The following is a 23,034-nucleotide window of genomic DNA, read 5'->3' on the forward strand; positions in this document are numbered from 1 at the left end:
GGAGGCACATAATACAGAAAATCATAAAGACTTCATTTTAGGAATACAACTGCTTATTATGAACAAAATATGAATATAATGTGGAAAAATGAGGCTGTAAGACAATGGAAATAAAATGGTCCACAATAAAATTCAATAAAATCAGATCATTACTTCATGTGGTATCGTGACTATATTCAGCGAGTCATAAATGGATGTTAACTGCTGCAGAAAGTAATCGATAAAAATAGACTGAGGTGGGATTTAAAAAGAGACTGAACTTTTTTCCAGTCATTCTGAAATATGTCGTAATTTTTATAACTGAGCTTTAATTGTTCATGACAATGACATTCCTGATTATGATTTGAGACTCCTGCATCATTGTATCATTCTAAAGGTTTAGTTGAGGTCACCGACTTCACTGTATGATTTTGTTTTTTATGGTGTCCTCTCAGAAGAGTTCATGTTGAGCGCGTTGGATGAGGTCTCAGGCGGTCAGCGTGGGCTCACCTGGAAGTAACAACTGTGAATAAATGGTGTGGAGATTGTGTGATTTAAGCAGGAATATTTATTTGTGGTGCGTGCTTGTTTTTGCAGTCTGCTCTCACCGTGTCTGTTTATAGGGGTCTGGCAGAGGCCAGTATCCACCTAATTGAGGTCTCCAAGGTTAATATGTTAAACTTGGACTTGCTTCCTCACTCTGGTTTGTAATGTCGTCTTCACATTGCTTAACTCGGAGTCCTCCCATCTGGAATGACTCCATTCTGAAGTTGACAAAGCATGAAAGGGGGATCGGCCCCAGACGCCAGAGTTCAGTTTTTCTGTTGCGAAAAGTGCACATTTCAATTCTGAGGCAAATAATGTCAGAAGGACTTTATATAACTCTTGCAGTTTATTTTGCTCCGTTAATCCCCTGGGAAGGATGATATATGCAATAAATCACATGAAAATAGATAGAACTCCATTTAGGGGTTATTAAATGCAGAAAATTAAACCAGACATTTTAAAATTAAACTTAATGATATTCATAAGGATGACATTTTTATAGAACAGTGTTGAGACTAGAAATGTCAGCTATTGGGGGAAAAAAATCAGCTATCTATAAAGCCAATTATGCTTATAGAATTAATTGCAATCAGAAAACATTAGATTTGTGTGTATGTCTGTGTGTGTGTGTGTGCACGCATTTAACTTATTTTACTAGTACTGTGACTTATATTTCAGTGTGAATTGTGTGTCAAAAATACTACATTTTCAGCTATGGCTACAAGATGGCACTGTCTATGCACATGACAAACTGTGCCTGCATACAGATTTGAATGAGATACCATCTAATTCCCATTCTGAAGCAGAAAGGGGCTATTAAGCTGGATGCCAACAGCTGTAAAGCAAGAAGAAGCTCCAATAAGGTGGACGTGCTGGGTCTTAGAGGATGAGTGAAGTTGCTAAATCATGATCTCAAACTGAAAGACCACACTCTTGATGAAAGAGGGAATAACCTTCATATGCTCTTGAATTAACACAGGGAATATTTTTTATACTTCTTGGCACTCCACTTGTTTTCACTTTGTTGAACTGCCAGAATGTTTTTACAAAATTATTTACATTTATTAAAGTAAACTTGTACATGTTCAGCACTTTCATCTATTCAGTGACCACAAGAAACTGTTTACCTTTTAATTCTTTGTGCCTCATAGAATAATATTAATTAGCCTATTAGCTTCTGTTTACTAATGTGATGTTTGTGTGATTAAATTCATTTTGTTTGTTGCATAAAGTAGTAGTACCACACTAAAAAACATCAGACATATAGATAAAAGAAACATGTTTATTTTTCCCTCTTCATGATATATTGTGGGCAGCTGCAATAGTCTGGTGCAACATATAGTGTTGGAAAATATGTTAGTAAAAAATCTAAATAAAATCTTCTATTACAATCTTACTGTTAGATATCAGGATATTATCTTTGTTTGGTGATGCACTCACAAACTGCAGCTTGAAAATCCTGGAGCCACCTCTGGCTCAGGCTGCAGGCGTCCCCCACGCTTTCCCTGAGGGCCGTGTTCCTCTTAGATCTTTGATAGGTCATATTTATATCTCTATACTAGACCTCTGGTGAAACACTGTCACTGAGGTATTAGAGGAATATGAAGAATAACATCTGCTTTCCCACCAATCAGCAATGCAGCATCTCTGAGGAGAATGCTGTCATGTGAGGGTTCAGAGAGGAGACACCGAGGAGCTGCCCACACAGCATTCTCACTATTCAACGTCAGATATTTTCCATAATGAAGGAAGAAGAAGCTCAGTGCTGAGAGTGAACCAAGCCACCTCAATTAAAACTTCAAACAGTGACCATGCATAATGACAAAGCTGAATCTCTGAGTGAGGCTACTTTTCTCTTATCTCTAACAGTGTGGTGAGCTCATGCTGTGGTCTTCATCTAGAGCTTCGAACACATCCACACAGGCACTGGAAACCAAGACATGACCACGTCTGATCAGGTCAAGTCACCTCAGGCAGGGCTGAGGTCAGATCGCGTTCTTTTGAATCAGGCCTTGCAGGATGGATATTGAAGTGGATCCATGTGAGCTGCTGTCAGCTCTAATCACGTGAGGCGTAATTATCATCACAGGCGGGAAGAAAAGTGTATTTTTTGGAATAAGATTGGGAACTGTGAAGTGCAGAAAAAGGACAAACGGTATGTGGGTTTGAGCTGGAAAGATAATCAGTGTTGGAGTTTGTAATATAATAATAATGAAAGTATTTTACTTTGTTTAGTTATTGCATTAATAAGGATGAGTCCACACCGAGTCTCATTGCTTGCAGCACTGTTGACAGTAAGATAAAAACTGTTCACGTTGTTGTGCACACTGATGCACATGGCGGGAGTGAGTTGTTCTTTTTCTGTTAAGGTTCTGTTAAGGTTAAGAGTGTAATTAGTTTTTGTATTAAAACACGGGTTGTTATACATCTTAATTATATATTATCAAAAGTCTTTTTTCTTTCACACCATGTTTAATATCGAGACCTAAACACCAAATGCCCCCCCCCAGTTAGCTGCTTTACGTTCCTTTGATGCAGCGAGTTATCGCACGTGTGCGTCTCTTGACTTTGCTTTGAAGAAAACCATGAAGAAGCAAATGTCACAAACTGTGTTTTTGCAAAACGCATCCACACTAATGCATACAGTCAGCGCCTCTGTCCCTCTGTCCTACTCACTCAGACAGCGAAAACACCACGATTTAAAAAGGTCACATGTCTCCAAGTCACAGCAGAGAAAATTGTTTATTTATGTGGTATGTCTAAAATAGCAGGTTGCCATTTTACTTTGTAGAATATTCATGAGTGAATAAAGGAAAGAAAATCCTGACAGAATGCCCAATTTCTGAGGCTCCCTAAAGAGAAATTCTGTCCTCCGTCTTTCTGGCTCTCTGGTTGAGTTGTAGCAGTTCTGACGTCCTCAAGAGAATGTAAAGAGGACTGTTTATGCACAAGGGACCACATGTGGATGAGCCTGCCTTCATCCAAGGACTGAAATCCTCTTTTTATGGGTTCAGGTCAAAGTACAAAATATAATCAGATGGTGGGCATCAGGTGTCCTGCTCAAGGGCACCTCAGCAAAGCTCACTTTGAACCCTGATCCTCATTTATAGAATCTTTTTCAGGTGGTTACTACAGACAGTACTATTTATCTGTCACCAGAGAAAACACTGCTGAAAAAAACTCAGATTTTTATACCCCCGCATTACGCAGAGTGAATCAAGCGTCGGACTTATGAATTGGTGCATATCCGAAAGTGTCGAATATCAGTTCCAAAACGTTCTGACAGCTATCTGCGGAAGTCGACACAGTTGGTCAAAATCAGCCAGCCGCCCTGAGTGTGATGCACATGTTCAAAACTCTCCAGGCTCCATTAAGATAAGACACCTATCCGACGGCGGTCCATGTGTAATCTGACGACCATCTGACTGCAATTTACATATTTTGACAGCATCAAAACAGTAGGGATGTGAATCATACAACAACTCATGATTCAATTCGATTCCGATTCTTGGGGTGGCGATTTGATTCAGAATCGATTTTCGATTCAAAGAGCTCTGAGAAATAGTTATACAACCCCTGGCAAAAATTATGGAATCACCGGCCTCAGAGGATGTTCATTCAGTTGTTTAATTTTGTAGAAAAAAAAGCAGATCACAGACATGACACAAAACTAAAGTCATTTCAAATGGCAACTTTCTGGCTTTAAGAAACACTATAAGAAATCAAGAAAAAAAGATTGTGGCAGTCAGTAACGGTTACTTTTTTAGACCAAACAGAGGAAAAAAATATGGAATCACTCAATTCTGAGGAAAAAATTATGGAATCACCCTGTAAATTTTCATCCTCCAAATTAACACCTGCATCAAATCAGATCTGCTCATTGACATTGACCCTATGCCATGACATTGACCCTATGTGTCTTTTTGCAAGGAATGTTTTTGCAGTTTTTGCTCTATGGCAAGATGCATTATCATCTTGAAAAATGACTTCATCATCCCCAAACATCCTTTCAATTGTCCAAAATATCAACATAAACTTGTGCATTTATTGATGATGTAATGACAGCCATCTCCCCAGTGCCTTACCTGACATGCAGCCCCATATCATCAATGACTGTGGAAATTTACATGTTCTCTTCAGGCAGTCATCTTTATAAATCTCATTGGAAAGGCACCAAACAAAAGTTCCAGCATCATCACCTTGCCCAATGCAGATTCGAGATTCATCACTGAATATGACTTTCATCCAGTCATCCACAGTCCACAATTGCTTTTCCTTAGCCCATTGTAACCTTGTTTTTTTTCTGTTTAGGTGTTAATGATGCCTTTCGTTTAGCTTTTCTGTATGTAAATCCCATTTCCTTTAGGCGTTTCGTACAGTTCGGTCACAGACGTTGACTCCAGTTTCCTCCCATTCGTTCCTCATTTGTTTTGTTGTACATTTTCGATTTTTGAGACATATTGCTTTAAGTTTTCTGTCTTGACGCTTTGATGTATTCCTTGTCTACCAGTATGTTTGCCTTTAACAACCTTCCCATTGTGTTTGTATTTGGTCCAGAGTTTGACACAGCTGACTGTGAAACAACCAACATCTTTTGCAACATTGCGTGATGATTTCTCTCTTTTAAGAGTTTGATAATCCTCTCCTTTGTTTCAATTGACATCTCTCGTGTTGGAGCCATGATCAGTCAGTCCACTTGGTGCACAGCTCTCCAAGGTGTGTTCACTCCTTTTTAGATGCGACTAACGAGCAGATCTGATATGATGCAGGTGTTAGTTTTGGGGATGAAAATTTACAGGGTGATTCCATAATTTTTTCCTCAGAATTGAGTGATTCCATATTTTTTTCCTCTGCTTGGTCTAAAAAAGTAACCGTTACTGACTGCCACAATCTTTTTTTCTTGATTTCTGATAGGTGTTTCTTAAAGCCAGAACGTTGCCATTTGAAATGACTTTAGTTTTGTGTCATGTCTGTGATCTGCTTTTTTTTCTACAAAATTAAACAACTGAATGAACATCCTCCGAGGCCGGTGATTCCATAATTTTTGCCAGGGGTTGTATTACTTAAAAAATGTTTACGTTTAAGAAAATGCAGCTTTACAAGGTTAATCAAGTGATTCTAGATGTAAATTTACTTATCTGCTTTGCTCGTTCGGAGTTGGCTGGCAGGTTAGCGAAGCACTCTCGTCAGTAGTCAGCAGATAATGCTGCTCGCTCCTTTTAGCTCTGGGTGATAGCGTAGCATGTGGGCTTGCGGGATTTGAAATGTTTCCGAAGTACTTGACTTTCATTTTGCAGATTCTGCACACTGCATAAGTCATGTCAAGGGGCAGAAATCATAAGACTTGTTCTTCTTTCTGCTCCTTTTCATTCTGGTATTGTGGTGCTTTTGTTTTTTGCTTTTCTGTTTTTCTTTTAAATGAATGAAATAAATATTAAAGAAGAAGAAGAAGAAGCTCCTTCTTACGCAGCAAATAATAAAATCCAAAATGCGCCCAAACGTTTGCCTTCAGCAAAGACGGTGCTGGCTGAATTAGCTCTTCGTCCGCCATGCTGAGCTACAGCCACTGAACTCTCGCAGCTTCACAGTGCTTTAATAGCGAAACAAAGCATGCAGCGAAACGAGACGAGTCATTGGATAAATGCTGGGCTTTGTCCCGCCCATCGGATGCTCAGCGTGTCTAGGGGTTTATGGGGCAGTGGGCTGGCCTCGGCTGGCCCGGACGCCCAGCTTCTGCATGATGATTGGATGATCTGTCTTAGGCTGAATCCTTTTGATTGACAGTGAAATGAGCGAATCAGCGATCTTTTGGTGTAAACATCCGTGGGAGCATTTTCATTCTTTTCTGAGTTGAAATGGAGACTTTCCTAATCCTCTTAGCGAAATCGAGCTTCTATTTCTGGTGGTTTTTTTTGTAGCTGCTTGTGTTTGGAGACTGACTTCTATCGCAGTTTCTGTCCCTACCGAGCAGCGGGTGCCACTGAGCTCCTCCACCGTCACAAAAGCACCACAGGCGGAAACACTTCACACTAGCCTCGCGCCAGCTAGCGAGCTATCATAACAGGCGTTACGGCCCGTTAGGATATAATTTTGGACCATTACGTCTTATTTTGGACCTTGTAATTCAACCGTTTCTAGCAGCGCAACTCCACTTTAAAGCGTGAATCACTGAAGCAGTGGTTCGATTTGGCTCGTGGCTCTTTGATTCGCTGCTCTCAGAAGCGGCAAGCCCACTTCCCAACCGCTCCCAAAGCCACCAAAACATCATGAGTCATTCCTGTGCGTCCTCTGCAGCGCACGAGTGTTTGAGCCCGCCGGACCACCCCCACCCTCGCGGGGACGCTGTAGTACAGAAGCCGTTGCCGTGACAAACAGTACACCGCAGCGCGTAAGCAAGATTATGTTTAAAAAATGCTTTTAAAAAATCGATTCTTGGACATTTTGGAATCAATTCAGAATCGTAATAAGAATCGTGATCGGACGTGAATCGATTTTTTTCCGACACCCCTACAAAACAGCATCTGAAACGATCTGACGCAGTGGATTGAGCTCTGAGATCAATCAGTCACAACAAAGCCTACCAACATGTGTGCCATGTTTGTCCACCTCCGCTGGACCCCGGCCAGGGATGGTGAAGTTAATGTTATGTAATACATGTATGTGGCACTGTGCGTGGTCAGAGGATCGGTGCAGCGCTCCACAGCACAGATGAACGAGATGTCACCGCTGTAACGCACTCATTATACACGCACACCTCCTACGTCTGTAGCAGTATGATGTGGAATTGTTTGCCAGCACATGACGACATAAATAGAACATGCTAAAAAACTAAAAGCTTTTCAATCTACCATCCCTGGTTTTCAAGACCAGGAAGTGGCTCTACTCTACTCTGCTCTACTCTTCTTTTTTTAGATATTTAGATATACCTTAGTATACACTAGTAGAGTTCTACCTTAGAATTGGAATGTATTATAGAAGACATACCTTACTGAATTTTCATGCAACTCACCTCCAGTACCTCACACTCCACAGCGCAGCGCAGACAGCTGGTCAAGTCCCTTTCACCCGGCTGCGCTGTGTGCTGGCAACATCGATCAGATGACAAATGCATAATCCATCTCCTGTATGAATAAATCCCATGTGAAGTGCCGTCCCACAACGAAAATCCAACTACAGTTGTGTTAGGATGCATATCAAGTAAAATGACAAAAAAAGTAAAAAAAAAAAAAGTCCACCGGTTGCATCTGAAAGTTGCGCACATGTGGGAAGTTGGCGCACTGCCAGCACAGTTCAACAGCAGTTATGGAGTCCAGCCGGACAAAGAAAATCTAGCAATGCAAGTATATACTGATCAAACACCTGAAGGGATTTTTCACCGGGTTGTACAATAGCATACAAATAATGAATGTTTATGAGTTCGATGGTATGAATATTTCACGAGGTGAAAGCTGGAACATACAATTCAATGAGGCAAATCAAATATTTGTTCCATTGAAAGAATGTAAAAACATTCATTATTTGTTTTATATAACGGCTAAAATAGATCCTTGTCATTTGATATTATATTATGCAAATAATGAATGTTTATGAGTTCAATGGTACGAATATTTCATGAGGCTTTGCCCCATTGAATGGTATGTTTCAGCTTTCACCGAATTAAATATTCGTTCCATTGAAAGAATGTAAAAGCATTCATTTGTTTTATATAACGGCTAAAATAGATGCTTGTCATTTGATATTTTATTCATTTATAAACTACAGAAAAGGGACTTACATTTTGGTGTTCCACTGTGACGTGTAGTCCAGTGATGCTGTGCACTGACTTAGGACTTCCATAAAAAACGACTTTGTGTAGTTCCTCAGTCCAGCCAAAATCACATCAGCGGTTTCATGTGAACAGGTCTTCATGCATCCAGACGGCTTACAGCAGAGTGGATTTTGTGTGTCTGTGTGTATGTTACAAGCACATCAGTTAGCTCAAGTCAAATCATCGTGTCGCCATTCCCCCGCGCGCGCACGACGCAACCGGGTCATTCGACTCTGTACGTCCTCAGTGCAGGGAAAAAAATTACGTCAGAAATGAGTCCAGCTTTTCTTCTCTTTTCCTGCTAAGCTAACAGCCTCCAGACAGCACAGTGGATTTGCGTGGTGTGTGTGTGTGTGTGTGTGTGTGTGTGTGTGTGTGTGTGTGTGTGTGTGTGTGTGGGTGTGTGTGTGTGTGTGTGTGTGTGTGTGGTGTGTTGTGTGTGTGTGAGAGAGCGAATTAGCACGTCCTAGTATAACCTCAATCAGATTATGTCTCGGGAGAGTTGTTCTCCCCTGCACACGCCCACACACACACCAGAACCTGGTCGGCAGCCGCGGTGCATGCGTGTACTACCAAAAAAAAGACTGTGTATGTCCTAGGTGCAGTGAAAAAAAAAATCGCATCAGAAAGTGAGTCCAGCTTTTCTTTCTCCCTGCTAACAGCCTCCAGACAGCACAGTGGATTTGTTTTGTGTGTGTGTGTGTGTGCATGCGTGTATGCGTGTGTGTGCAGAGTGCAGTGATACCAAACGTATGGAACCAAATTTGCACTCTAAATGGAACCAAGCTGCACTCTAAATGCAATGCAACACAAATGGGATGAAATCACAAATCAAATACAAAGCACCAATCAAATGACAAGGATCCACTCAGCCGTTACATAATAACACTATGTAACAAATTTTTATTTTTGTTTTGTTCCTGGGTACACAGTGTGTGTTCCTGACCTGTTATGCCTTAAAGAAATAGAAAATAGCTGTTATTCCACAGAAACTTTGCTTCTGTGATCAGGACAATGATATTTTGAAATTTGTCTGCTTTCAAGAATATTCTCGATTCACCTTCACTACTACTGAGTAGTCTTCTAGAATATTCTTTAACTACTAGAACTGTCCAGAATTTTCTAGAAGGTTTCAGAATTATCTAGAAATTTCAAGAAACTTTTAGAACTTTCTAGAACGTTAAAAAAAATAAAATCAAAGTTTGTGCTGAATGTAGTCATTTTTCCATAGACTTGAGACATAAGCAGTTGAAATATAATACTTAGAAGCCAGAACAAAAATTGTGTTTACATAGTGTAATTTATAACCAACAGAAAAGGGACTTACATTTTGGTGTTCTGCTGCTAAAGTCCAACACAACTTTAAATAGGAGTCCAAATTGTGACGTGTTGTCTGGTGATGCTGTGCACAAACTTCGCACTTCTATAAAAAAAAAACTTTGTAGTTCCTCAGTCCAGCCAAAAATCACGTCAGCTTTTCAGCTTTTCATCTGAACAGCTCTTCATGCATCCAGATGGCTTATAGTGGAGTGGATTTTTGTGTGTGTGTGTGTGTTACAAGAACTAGCACCTTCAGTTAGCTCAATCAAATCATTGTCCCGTGTGCGCGCAAACAACTGAAAAACAAAGACCATGTACTTTCCTCAGTGCAGTGAAAAAAAATCACGTCATATATTAGTCCAGCTTTTCATTTTAACTTCCTGCTAACAGCCTCCAGACGGCTTACAGTGCAGTGGATTTGTTTTGTGTGTGCGTGTGTGTAGTAGGGGTGTCTGTGTGTGCAGTGCAATGGTACCAAACGTATGGAACCAAATTTGCACTCTAAATGCAATGCAACACAAATGGGATGAATAATCCATGTCATATGACATACAAAGCATCAATCAAATGACAAGGATCCACTCAGCCGTTATATAACAGGCGATCACTGACAGTTGTCAACCTGTTTTGCGCTCTCTGGATGGACAGCTCCTGTGCTTGCGTGGGCATGCGGAATGGCTGGTACAGCGTTTATGAACACATATCACGCAGCTGAGCGAACATTTCGGCACAACTTGGCCGCTGCTTTGATCTCCTGTTCTACACACAGGCACCTTGGCTCATTCAGCCATTGGGAACACACAGGCGCTGCTGAGTGGACACATACTCATCACTTGGATCACCTGTTCTAACGCACGTACACGCACAACACTTTATCATGTGAGACACACACTGATGCGAGGTCAGTTTAGCGCTGGGAATGTGAGGACGAGCGGAGATATGATTGCGTGGGTGGGTGAGGGACAGCTCCAATGTCGGTGCCGTCTGACAGCAGCTGTGTCTCTGACTGTTGTCTGAAATATGTTTGGGCTGTATCCTGCAGGGGTGCATGAGGCAGTCCAGGTGCGCCACCACAGCTGACGACACCTCTTTTTCTTCCCACTGCATCAGCTTATGGCAATATTTGCCATGTCGGGCATGCTTCTGGCAAATTCTTGCTATGTGTATCGGGGGCAATCAAGATTAGGGGTAAAAATATTGTTTAATAATAAATATACGTAAAAAGGCTATTTATTTTCAATTTGTGTTTCTTTTTGCACAGAATCTGTTTTAAATGTGACAATGTTTTTCTATACAATTTATATAACAGCTGAGTGGATCCTTGTCATTTCATTGGTGCTTTGTAGTCACATAACATGGATTAATTCATCCTATTTGTGTTGCATTGCATTTAGAGTGTGGCTTGGTTCCATTTAGAGTGCAAAATTGGTTACATATGTTTGATACCATTGCACTCTGCGCATACACACGCACGCACACGTCCTCGTGCACGTGCGTACATGTCCTCGTGCACGCACATGTACGTGCACATGTAATTGTGCACGCACGCACGTCCTCGTGCATGTGTGGTGCACACGTGCGCACACACAAAACAAATCCACAGTGCTGTCTGGAGGCTGTTGGCAGGAAGTTGAATGAAAAGCTGGACTCATTTCTGATGTGATTTTTTTTTTTTTTTTTTTTTTTTTTTCCGCTGCACTGAGGAGGTACACAGTCCTGTTTTGGTATACATGCACACACAAGCGCCGAACAGGTTGCGTGTGTGTGGTGCGCGCGGGGGGGGGACAGCGACTCTCACAGACATAATTTGATGGAGCTAACTGATGGTGTTATTTCTTTAACACACACATACACACAAAACAAAATCCACTGCAGGGTTCTAGCTAGCGCAAAACTTGTGTTATGGCCCGTTACGCTATAATTTTGCAACCGGTTACGCTTATTTTGGACCGTTACGCTTATTTTCAATACAGCGTAACAGGTCTGTAATCAACCATTTCTGCTGCTCGTGACTCCAGTTTGAAGCGTGAATCAATGAAGCAATGCTTCGATTCAATGGCTCCTGGCTCTTTGATTCGCTGCTCTTCAGAAGCTGTAAGTCCGCTTCTTAACCCCTCTCAAAGCCATTAAAATACCGTGAGTCACCTTTGTGTGAATTAAAGTCACTAACTGGGACTCTTGTCTTGTTGTAGTCAAGAAACGAGACTCGTCCTCCTTTCTGTTCGCACAGCTCCGAACATCTGGCAAAGCTGGCCTCTGCCGAGACAGAGTCGGGTCGGAATGAATAACGTTCAAAACGAATTGGCCGCTTAAATAAAATGAACACCTAATTTAAAACGTGGCAATACAGACATAAACTACGATCGACTCAAATGTATTTTTTCCATCCCAAGATGGAGACGTTCCGGCATTCTTTTTGTCAACCTGACGTGCAGCACAGGCGTGCAAGACGCAGCTCAGATATGGAAAGACCATTCATGCCAATATTAATGTCTGAAAGGGAATGCTTTTGACAAAAACTAACAGATTTTATTTCTGTTTATGTCCAGAGATCAGGATCCACCATGTAGAGTTTATTATGTCCAGAGTTTAAGGATCCAGTAACCAATTTCATATTTATTTACTTTAAGACTCAATAAAATGTTGTTCAATTTCAATTTAATCAGCTTATAAAGCGCCAAAATACAACAAAGCCATCTCAAGGTGCCTCACACAGAAGAGTTCAACATAAAAAATTAAAATTAATAAATAAAAATTAAAAAAAAAATTCAAATACCTAATTAAAAACAGAAGTAAAATAATAAACAATAACAAATAAAAATGAGCATAAGAAAGAGAATAAAAATAGTTTTAAGTCTTGACTTAAACATGTCCACGTACTCCGGACTGCCTCCCTGAGGCCATGTACTGGCCAACCCTGAATGAGATTGTCTACTCAACAAGCTTCCCCAGCATTCTGGACATGATGGGACTTTGGCTGTTGTACCTGGCTTCTCCCCTTTGGGTACCCCTAGAATGCCAATTTTTAGCCCCCCCCCCCCCCCCCCCCCCCCCCCGGTCGCTTCTCATCCCTCAACATTACCACTAACGCTAAAATTTTTACCTAGCTAGAAACCCTGCACTGTGCTGTCTGGAGGCTGATAGCAGGAAGTAGGAATGAAAAGCTGGACGTCATTTCTGACATGATTTTTTTTTTTTTTTTTTTTGCTGCACTGCTTCTAAGTCTTGTAAAATACAAACACACACAAATCCACTCCGCGTAAACCGTCTGGATGCATGAAGAGTTGTTCACATGAAACGCTCAAGTGATTTTTGGCTGGACTGAGGAACTACACAGTCTTTTTTTTTTATGGAAGTCTTTCACCTTATGAAATATTCGTACCATTGAACTCATAAACATTCATTATATGTATAATAGCAATTGTAACTTTATTTTGTTACTCTTTTATTGTTGGGACAGTATGTTTTCCAATATTGCAATTTATTCTGAAAGCACACAATGGTGCTTCTACACTGAATTACTCACCGGGTGACACTCCGTTTAGCCCCCCCCCCCCCCACCTATAAAATAAAACAAACAAAATTTGCACAAACAGCCATTTTCTTATTATTATTATATTATTATATTTTAGAAGTGCCCCTGAAATTGCAATTGAAATTGACATCAAGGCCTGCAAGCTACAGTATTACTCCAAAACAAAACATCCATGAATTATAAGTTTGAATAAACATGCCTTACATTACTTATTTAATGTATATATACTTATTAATGTCTTTCAGGGAGGAACAATTAGCTCTTTTATTGAGGTGCATATTTGTCTCAACATTTAGCTAAATATTTAGCTTGATGTTTGTACATATTAGGCTAAATGTGTAAATACTTAGCAATAACTAATCTGCAAAGGTTTAGGTTTGACAGAAATTTGATCATGTAGTGTTTGCCTTTTGTTTCCTCCCAATTTTTGATTTTCTGATCTTCTTTGATCTTCATCTGTGGATCAAACAAAAATCTAAACTGAAATGTTACTAGCGTTCCCATGCCAATGAAATCAAATGTGATTCTTTTTCTTCATTAAATAAGCCACTTAATTATGATGATAAGCCTAATTTTAAATTTCATTATCATTGTTATTATTATTTTGTCAGTGTACATGGCAACAAAAAGAGTTGCCAGCTGCTGGAAAATTATTGTAAAAACACACTCTTGCAGGCACAAAAAATGGTCAGATTCAGTCACTTCAGCTTGTAATGTGAACACAGCATAAGTTCTAAGCCATCTTTGCAAATAGGCAGCCTGTCCTTTTTGCAAACTTCTTTTTCCACAAGTGGCCAGATTCAGACCCATTTTTTTGCTTTCAAATGCCTTTTATTTCATAAACTGGCTGCCTGCCTCGTTTGCTGTGTGATCCACAGAGAAATGTGGCTCCGAGTTCTGGCTCTGTGCTGCCTCCTAAGTGGACAGAGCCAAAGCGGAGGAGAGCGCCTGTCCATGGTTTCCTGCCGCACGCGGCACCCAGCTGGGGATAAAGCTGAATCCTCTCAGTGTGCGGCAGAACATGTCACACAATTTATAAAAACGTGCAGGAATTATATGTATTTATATTGTTATGAATGAGATGTGCGTTATTTGGAAGAAAGTCAAGGTGTTACTGACTTTAGCCCACGACACCCACACACATACACACACACACGTCCCTCCCATTAGAGAAACCCAGAGGTGAACTGTCCTCCACGCGCAGCGTGCCCGTCCTCTTTCTTTCACCATCTCCGCCTGCAGCTGCTACAGGGGCGCTAATTTGCCAATTCTACACACAGTGACAAGAAAAGCATTTTGCGGTGGACATGTTTTTTTTCCAAGTGCTCGTCCCCACGGTGCCGCCCAGGGCAACTGCCCGCATGGCCCGTATCAAAAACCGCGACTGAAAGCACAGCTGATCTAAAAATTAACCCCAACCTCATCACCATTCTGTTTAGTGCTGGAACAGTACACGTTTTTTTCCGATACTACAAATTTATTGTCATATGATATTTATTCAAAATATTATACATACCATATCTTTTGTATACTTGTCTCAAAATTAAAAACTCAACATCATGATATTATTGTCAGAACCATAGAGGTTTTGCCCCGATACAATCAGTTTATTGTCATATGATATTTCTGAAAATATTGCAGCTTATCTCAACATTAAACGTCAACTTTTGGTGGGGGGGAGTTTAAATTTCCCCCCTGATATTTCAAATTTATTGTCATGATATTTCTCAAAATCATACTTACCTCAAAATTAAAAACTTCAACATCATGATATTATTATTGTTGGAACAGTAGATGTTGTCGTGATATTTCTCAAGATATTACCGGAATATTTATACTTATCTCAGTCATCGTCATCTCATTTATTTATTTATTTTAAAGCTGGAATATTGGCAATCTTCAGTAGTTAAAATATAGTCTGAAGTTTAATATATATAAACTACATCATATTTACAACCCATTAAATTTTTGGGGAATTTTTCATTTGTGGGAACATACATAATTTGAGGGAAATCCATAGCGTATTTTGCCGCAGCGAACGTCAAAACCTGCAGACGAATTCAAGCCGGAAGTGCGTTAGAGACAAGTTATCTGGCATCTGAGAAAATAATCTCCAACGAACAGTCCCATTCCCCCACCTTTTTATGTTCAGCGGTTGAAAAATCATTGTTTTGTAGACCTAGATATCAGATAATAACCATAACTGTACACTGTCAGACACCAGTCACCAGGCAAACTCACCTGTCCAAAAGCGCGCTGCAAAATCCTTGTGAGTTCGATCGCCAGTCTTCTGTCGCAGTTGCTCCTAACGATCTCTTTGGTTCCCAATTTCACCGTGTTGATCTTCTCTTGTTCTCTCGCTCCAATGATGTCTTTTTCTTTGCACTTTCTGTGTATATTGCTGGTCTCCCCCCCCACCCCCCAACACACACACACACACACACGACCTGTGACGTAACCCCGGTGGCGTCTGGCTTTCGAATTTTTGGCACGTGCCAATAATTCAGAATTTGCTTCAATACGGACGCATTTTAATCACGTCAGACTAATATTTTGGGAATCCTTATATTCACACTAACTAACAAAATTCGTTAGTGTCAAATTGGGCCCCATCAAAATTCTAACAATCATCTCAATTTCAATATGCTTCCTGGCACTCCAGCTTTAATTGATTTTATTTTCTTTCTTTTTTCTTTTTTTGTACCAGTACAAGTCTTCCCTGATACCAATTTATTGTCATGACATTTCTCAAAATATTACAATATATTTTCATACTTAAACCTCTGGGGCCGACGCCGTCGTATACGACGGCTAGGTACACGTTTTACTAAATTATAAATAACTTTTTAATGATATAAGATAGAAACTTACTTTTTTTACTGAAAAGTTAACTGCGCTGATTTTCGACCAGCCATCACCATCTTTGTACTCCTCATAGAAGCTGTGTGATGACGTGCACAATGTGAGTGTCCAATTGTCCAAACCGGAATTGGTTCACCATGACATGGTTTTCCAGTATCCAATCGTAGGGCAGAACAGTCTCACATGGTATTCCAAAGATCGTTTCTAGGTGTAATGTGTTACTCTGTGGCATGTGAATGCTGTCTGAATAGCCCTATGGCTGCTGGCTCCATGCGTAACATTGTGGGATACAGGGTGAGCTTTTAACAGCAATAATAAAACATTTATGCCAGGCGAGTGAACTGTCCAAAAATGCCCTTGGACCCCAGAGGGTTAAATCAAAATTTAAACTTCAGCATCATGATATTATTGTTGACACAGAAGAGGTTTTCCCTGGTATTAACCAATTTATTGTCATGTGATATTTCTCAAATTTTACAAATTGTCCTGATTAATATCATATAAGTATAGTTTTGTTTTTTAACTCCTCTGGTCATTCACTGGTTTTGGTCTTTTACTGAGGCTTCAGTAAATAAACAACAATAAATTGGCTTCACAGAACAGAGTGTGTTTGTTTGTCTCTCTGGGTGCCAAAGAAACTTAAATGCTTGAAACGGAAATGCTGTGTAACGCAGCTCACTGGAATTTTGTGAGGATCAGTCGCCAGTGTTCCGCTTCAAAGAAAACTGGCATGCGGCAGTCACACAATGTTAAAATGGGCTTAATAGCCAGTAAAAACATTTGTCCTTTGACTTGAAGTTGCACTCAGATAAACCTGTGTAATTTGGCAGTGAGCACGACCTGGGTGAGGATGACATCTACGACTGTGTGCCATGCGATGACGATGGCGATGACATCTATGAAGACATCATTAAGGTGGAAGTACGACAACCCATGGTAAGGACCGCCACAACAGTGTAATATTATGTTCATGTTTGCCGTAACGATTACATGTGAGGTGGAGCACAACTCACAGTACAGTATGTTCTTAGTCTTTGGAAACGCAGACATGTAATGACAATAAACTTTGATCTAACACATCAATACAAAAACCTTTCAATTTGTGTAGGTTACCGTTGCTTGTATCCAAATATTTGTTTAAAAGTGACTTAAAAGTGTATGTTGTGTATTAGTTATTATGGAATCACTACATTTTAAAAAATAAAATCTTGTAAACCATTGTAAATGCTAATGCAAAACCACTGGAGGTTTTTTTGTTGTTGTTTCTTTGTTGATTATGTAAAAGAAATTTTCACATCTAAATCAGAATTAAATATCTCTCCCACCCAACCCCCATATAAGTAAAATGAAGTTTGCTGAAATCACTAAAATACACTGAATCTTAGCTTTTCCATAATTTTGCACTGAGCTTCTGAAATGTTTTAAGCTAGGGCAGTGGTGTCCAAACTATTCCAGAAAGGGCTGAGAGGGTGCAGGTTTTCTTTGCAGCCACTAATTTCTGCAGGTGATTTCACTCATTAACATCCCTTTGAGCAGGTGAGATGCGTTTCAGTGGCTGCAAAGAAAACCTGCACCCTCTCGGCCCTTTCTGGAATAAGTTTGGACACCACTGAGCTAGGGTAAACAGACATCACATTTTTTTCCTGGGATAGTCGTGTATTTAAATGTTGCCTTTAACTTAAAAAAAAAAAAAAAAAAAAAGTTTTCCGTTATTCCAATGATGTGATCAAAAAGGACTGGCCATCATGTATCTGGTCACCCTGCTTTAAACCCAGTATATTAAAAAAAAAAAAAACCAACAGCAAAGAAATAACATTTCTGTATCATCCCATACTGTCCCCTTGTGGATAAAATTAGAAAGCAGTAAAAAGGAAAAAAGTGCCCTTTTCTACAACAAATGTGCCAACATAGATTTTGTTGTCTCACAATTTGAAATGATGCTAATTTCAGTATTTTAAAATAGTTTTTCACATTTTCAGTAATTACTTTGAGCAAACCAACAATAACAACGTTTATTACGAGAAAGTTGATAATGCAATTCGTTATCACGGTTACTTAAATGTGACATCCTGAATTTATGTACGAAAAAGAAGAATTGACGGTTTACACCAATAACAAACATCCAGTTACAACCTTCTGGTATTTGGCTAAATTCCATTTCCGGTCCTGCTCCGAGTCAGATGTGCTGGAATAATGTCTGTTATTTCAATCACTGATAGGAATGATAATCAGAACATTTGACCTCAGTCGTAGGAGTCACACACGTCCATCCACCCTCAGCTGTTAAAGTTGGTGTGAATCATTTGCAGCACTTGTATTTGCATGACTGGTGATGAATTTAACTTTTGCCTTTCTCATGCTGCAGATCAGATATATGCAGGTGAGTGCTGCTGTGCATGTGACTCCTCCCACCCTGTTGCCTAACATTTAAGACTCACTCAAACCGGCCTTGCTTGAGGCGGGTGATTCAGCCTGGACTGGATTAGAACTTTATTCATTTTTATGTTATCGTCTAAACAGAACACATGGTTCGGGTGCGGTAACGATGCTGGAGCCTTTAGCCTGCTTTCAACCTGTAATCTGGTTCTGTGTGTGCACAGTTTGATGTAATTTTGTGGAGTTGCTCCTCGTGAAGTGACTCAGCCCAAAGTTGATTTAGCAGAATATCAGAAGCCAATGCTTACATAGTTTCTCCATGACTCTAGGCCTCCTGATATCTACTGTACTAGAAGAATCATTCTGCCAAAAAAGACTTTTGACGTTTTATTCTGGATAACAGATGTCCTTTTGACTGTCCGCACAAAGCTGCAGTACAATGCACAAAAACAAAAAATGTGCCAATTCCACCAAATGTCATACGTGACGGTCTCCAAGGTCTCCATCATTCCGTTAGAATGCTCAAGCTCTTCCAGGTGTATATCCAATGTATCACGTAGCTGCTGCATTTCAAAGCGAAGTCGTTGTGACAACCGGTCCTTAGGTTCTGAATGAGTTTTTATTTTATTCTAACGTGTAGATATTTTGGGACGAATCAAAGGGTAAATATTTTTCTTGCATCATGAAATGGACTGTTTTTAAATATTAGCAAAGTGCATCCAGACAAACGTATTTATTAGCAGTTTAGCTGATTTCAGACAGGGGGGAAAGTATCGCATTGGTATCAGTTTTTTACTGAAGTTTCGAGTATCATATCCTATCAGATGTGAAAAAGTGGTACCAAAATTTAGTTCAGGTTTGCACAAAGGACAAAGTCAGGTGATTTGAAGGTTTTTTTTTTTGTTTGTTTGTTTGTTTTTTATGGAGTGCAGTGTGCAACATTTAGAACTTTTGTGACATTTTAAAATAACACAAAAGCCATCTAAATTTGAAAACATTAAAGAAATGTGTGAAAAGTGTTTGGACAAATCAAAACTAATTTAAAGCATTTTGATGTAGTAATTTTTACTTTTACTAATAGCTGATAAAGCAGGTTATTTTTGACATAAAATTATAGTTTTAAAAATAAATAAATATGTATTAACATGTTTTTGTGATTAAGTTTATGGCTGGTGAAACAGTAAATAATATGAGACGTATAAATGGACATTGTTGTGATCATGTGTTTGTTAAAATAATGGCATATCAGCAAGCTGATTTTTTTTTTTTTTATAAATTGTTATTGTGGTCGTAGAAAATGGGAATGACTGAAGATGACAAGAGAAACTGCTGCTTAGTGGAAATCCAGGAAACCGAGGCAAAGTATTACAAGACCTTAGAGGACATCGAGAAGGTGAGAATGTGCGCATATTCACCCACTTGTGTACTTTTATCTCGCACACGTACTTTACAGACAGTTGACTTCCTCTTTGCAGGTCAGATTGCAGGACAATAACTACTCAAGTTACTGTAATTAAGTTGGTTTTTTGGGGGCGCAGGGCGGGGGTGATACGTGTACTTATATGAGTATATTTTTTCAGTCTGTGATTTTATTGTACTTACGTACCAATTAAAGTAAGTAATCCGCTTCACTTCTTTAAAATCACAGTAGATTAAGAGTACACCTAAAATAAACCACTTCCTCAGTTTTCCCGTGCACCAGCTTCAGGTGGAAAAATGTGACGCAATGCAAGTTGCATTTTTGCAGAAACTCATCGAAGACACACTACACATCTGTGTATTATTGATCTGATTTCATCTTACAGTCAAATCTCATTTGCACTATGGATGGAGAATGTTCTCTAAAAACCGTCAAATGGTGGAAAGTTGTCGTTTTGAAGGAATTTCATAAGACACTGGTCGTCATGCACGCATTCATTTCTCAGTTCTTCAGCTTGTGTTGAATAATGTTTGTTGGTAATTGTTATTTTAGAATTAAGCTGTTAAAATGAGAATATCCTTAATCTGGTCATTACTGTTGTAATAAATATATTATTTGTATTTATTATTGTTATTTTAATAAACAGTTTAATTTCTAATATCATTTTAGTTTATTTATGTTATTTACTTTATGTAATATTTTAATGAAAACATATTTTTTATTTTACTCTTACACAAGCTCAGCTGATATGTAATGGGGAGTGACTCGGTTCATGGGGACAATATGAAAAAGCTCTTTCTTGCGGGAAAAATGCTGAACTTTATTTTTTCAGTGTATTACAATAGTGTTTACGCCACACTTTTTTTCTGTCTGTAATTTACTGAATGGAAATAAGAAAGACTGAGAGAAAGCCCCGAAGTGGGTTTACAGTCATATGAACTGTAAATTCAAATTGGACACCAGTGATGACAGATTTAAACTTTTTTTAAAACATAATGTGGCTTTTTTTTTTTTTTCTTTTTTCATTTTGAGGGGAATTCGGAGGTTTTGAGGAACTGAAACTGCGTTTTTCTCTCTCTTTCTGTCTGTTTCAGATTTTTACAAATATTAATTTTTCGTGTCTGTGGGGAATGTGCTCATCTGGACTTTATGCATACACGGCACTTTGACGTGATTTCGGTTATGAGTTAATGCTTTAAAAATAAATTTAAATGAGACAGAAATACTGAAACCAGAAGTGAATAATAAGCAGTGTGAGTTTTGTTTCATTTAAGTCAGGGGTTTTCAAAGTGTGTGAGAGTGAGCCCCCACCCTCAGAGAACAAATGAATAGCTGCTCCCCCACCCACCAACACACATACACACAATTTCAATATCTTCATGTGTTTCTTTTTATTCTTTTACATATCTTAAACACATTTTAAAAGTATTTGTGCATTTTTAAGAAAGTCAATGCATTTAGACATTTTACATCCTTTGTAAACATGTTAAACATGTTTTTAAAGAACTTTCTATTCTTTCACACATTTTACACCCTTTTAAAACATTTTAAACATGTTTTTAAAGAACTTTCTATTCTTCTATTTTTGTCTTTTGTCATATTTTAAGCATGTTTTTTTTAAACATTTAAGCATCTGTGTGCTTTTAAACTTTGTTGGCATAACTAATACATTTTAATATAAATAATAAGGGATGGGTATTGATAAGATTTTATCGAGATCGATGCCATTATCGATTCTGCTTATCGATCCAATTCCTTATCGATTCCCTTATCAATACCTCCTGTGAATTTTCTGTGTACTAAAAGTAGGCTTTACAGGTTTTCAATGTCAGTAACATTTTATTGAGTCTTTAAGTAAATAAATATGAAATTGGTCACTGGATCCTTGATAAACTAAATCTGTAATTTTTCTCTAAAGCATTTCCTTTCAGATATTAATGGCACAAATCTAACTCCATACCTCTGAGCTGAGCTCTTACAGCCAGCTGTGCTGCAAGTCAACTTCAGTGTAATTCATAAAGAACGCAGGATGCCATTTTGGGAGGAAAAAACATTTTAGTCTGTTGTAGTTTGTTGTCTGTGTTGCAACATTTGGAAAGAGTTGTCATTTGATTTAAATGTTGATTCGCTTTGAAGTTATTAATTGCGACCAGACTCAGAACGGAGGCCGATTCTCATTTCTTACCTGCAACAAGACAAGAGTCCCAGTTAGTAACTTTAATGCGCACAAACGTGACTCACGATTGGCATTTTTAAATGGCTTTGAGAGGGGTTAATAAGCGGACTTGTCGCTTCTGAAAAGCAGTGAAGCAATGAACCAAGGAACCAAGGAAGCAGTGGGTCGGACCACTGCTTTGTTGTTTCAAGCTTCAAAGCGGACCCAAAGCAGTTGATTACAGACCCACTGCAGGGTCTGTAATCAACATACAGAAATTATTATTTTCCCGATAAAACACCCTCAAAAACAACGGCTGCTCTGAAGGACCGATAAGGGACTCGTTAAGCAAACCACAGGCTTAAATCATTAAAACACAGTTACTGGAGCAGCTGCAGGACTGCAGATGTAATGATAATAATATGTACATAAAAACAAAGCAGAATCTGAGCAAAACATTTAAATAATCAGTGTGAATGATGACAAAAAAGCTACCGAGTCTAAAAATTAAGAGAATTTCTTTTGAAAATAAAAATAATTTTAAAATAAAATAATTTTAACAGTGCACACTCACACACAGACACACATATTGCGAACACAGTGTGCACTGATAATGCTGACATTCTGCAGATATATTCAGTGCATCAAACATCTGTGCTATAACTTTTTAATTGTAAGAATAAATTTTGGTTGTGGCATCACTGTGGACTGTAGGACATTATATTTTGTCCTGATCATGACTTGATGCTTGTTTAAAATTCTCAAATTTGCAAGGACAAATTTTACATTTACTTTGAAAAAGTAAATGAAGCCCTCTGCAGAAAATGCAGTCATCTGAAAATAATGCAGTAAATAGATACTGTATTTATAGTTGTTAATTAGTTTTTAAATTAAATCATCCAAATGGATTCATTTGGATCTTGTGTCAGAGTTAAATTAATGTTCTGAAGGCTAAGTAGATGATTTTTTTTTTTTTTTTTTTTCTGGAGGGTTGTGCATGCTCGTTTTACTGCTGTGGACACAATTTCAGCAAC

General features: G+C 38.9%; 1 protein-coding gene across 11 annotated transcripts in view; it reads left to right on the forward strand.

Annotated features, from left to right (window-relative positions):
* Positions 1 to 23,034, forward strand: part of vav2 (vav 2 guanine nucleotide exchange factor) — a 544,057-nt gene that overhangs the window by 462,406 nt on the left and 58,617 nt on the right. For 7 of the 11 annotated variants that reach the window (XM_034192797.1, XM_034192803.1, XM_034192800.1 and 4 more), the window contains exons 5-7: positions 16,880 to 16,985; positions 18,415 to 18,429; positions 19,720 to 19,818. In XM_034192797.1, coding sequence (XP_034048688.1) covers positions 16,880 to 16,985; positions 18,415 to 18,429; positions 19,720 to 19,818 — 220 coding nt within the window. The remainder of the gene's footprint in view (positions 1 to 16,879; positions 16,986 to 18,414; positions 18,430 to 19,719; positions 19,819 to 23,034) is intronic. The other 4 variants (XM_034192806.1, XM_034192807.1, XM_034192799.1 and 1 more) reach the window with 1 other exon arrangement.

Source organism: Thalassophryne amazonica, chromosome 17 (genome assembly GCF_902500255.1).
Source record: "Thalassophryne amazonica chromosome 17, fThaAma1.1, whole genome shotgun sequence".
Taxonomy (NCBI): Eukaryota; Metazoa; Chordata; class Actinopteri; order Batrachoidiformes; family Batrachoididae; genus Thalassophryne; species Thalassophryne amazonica.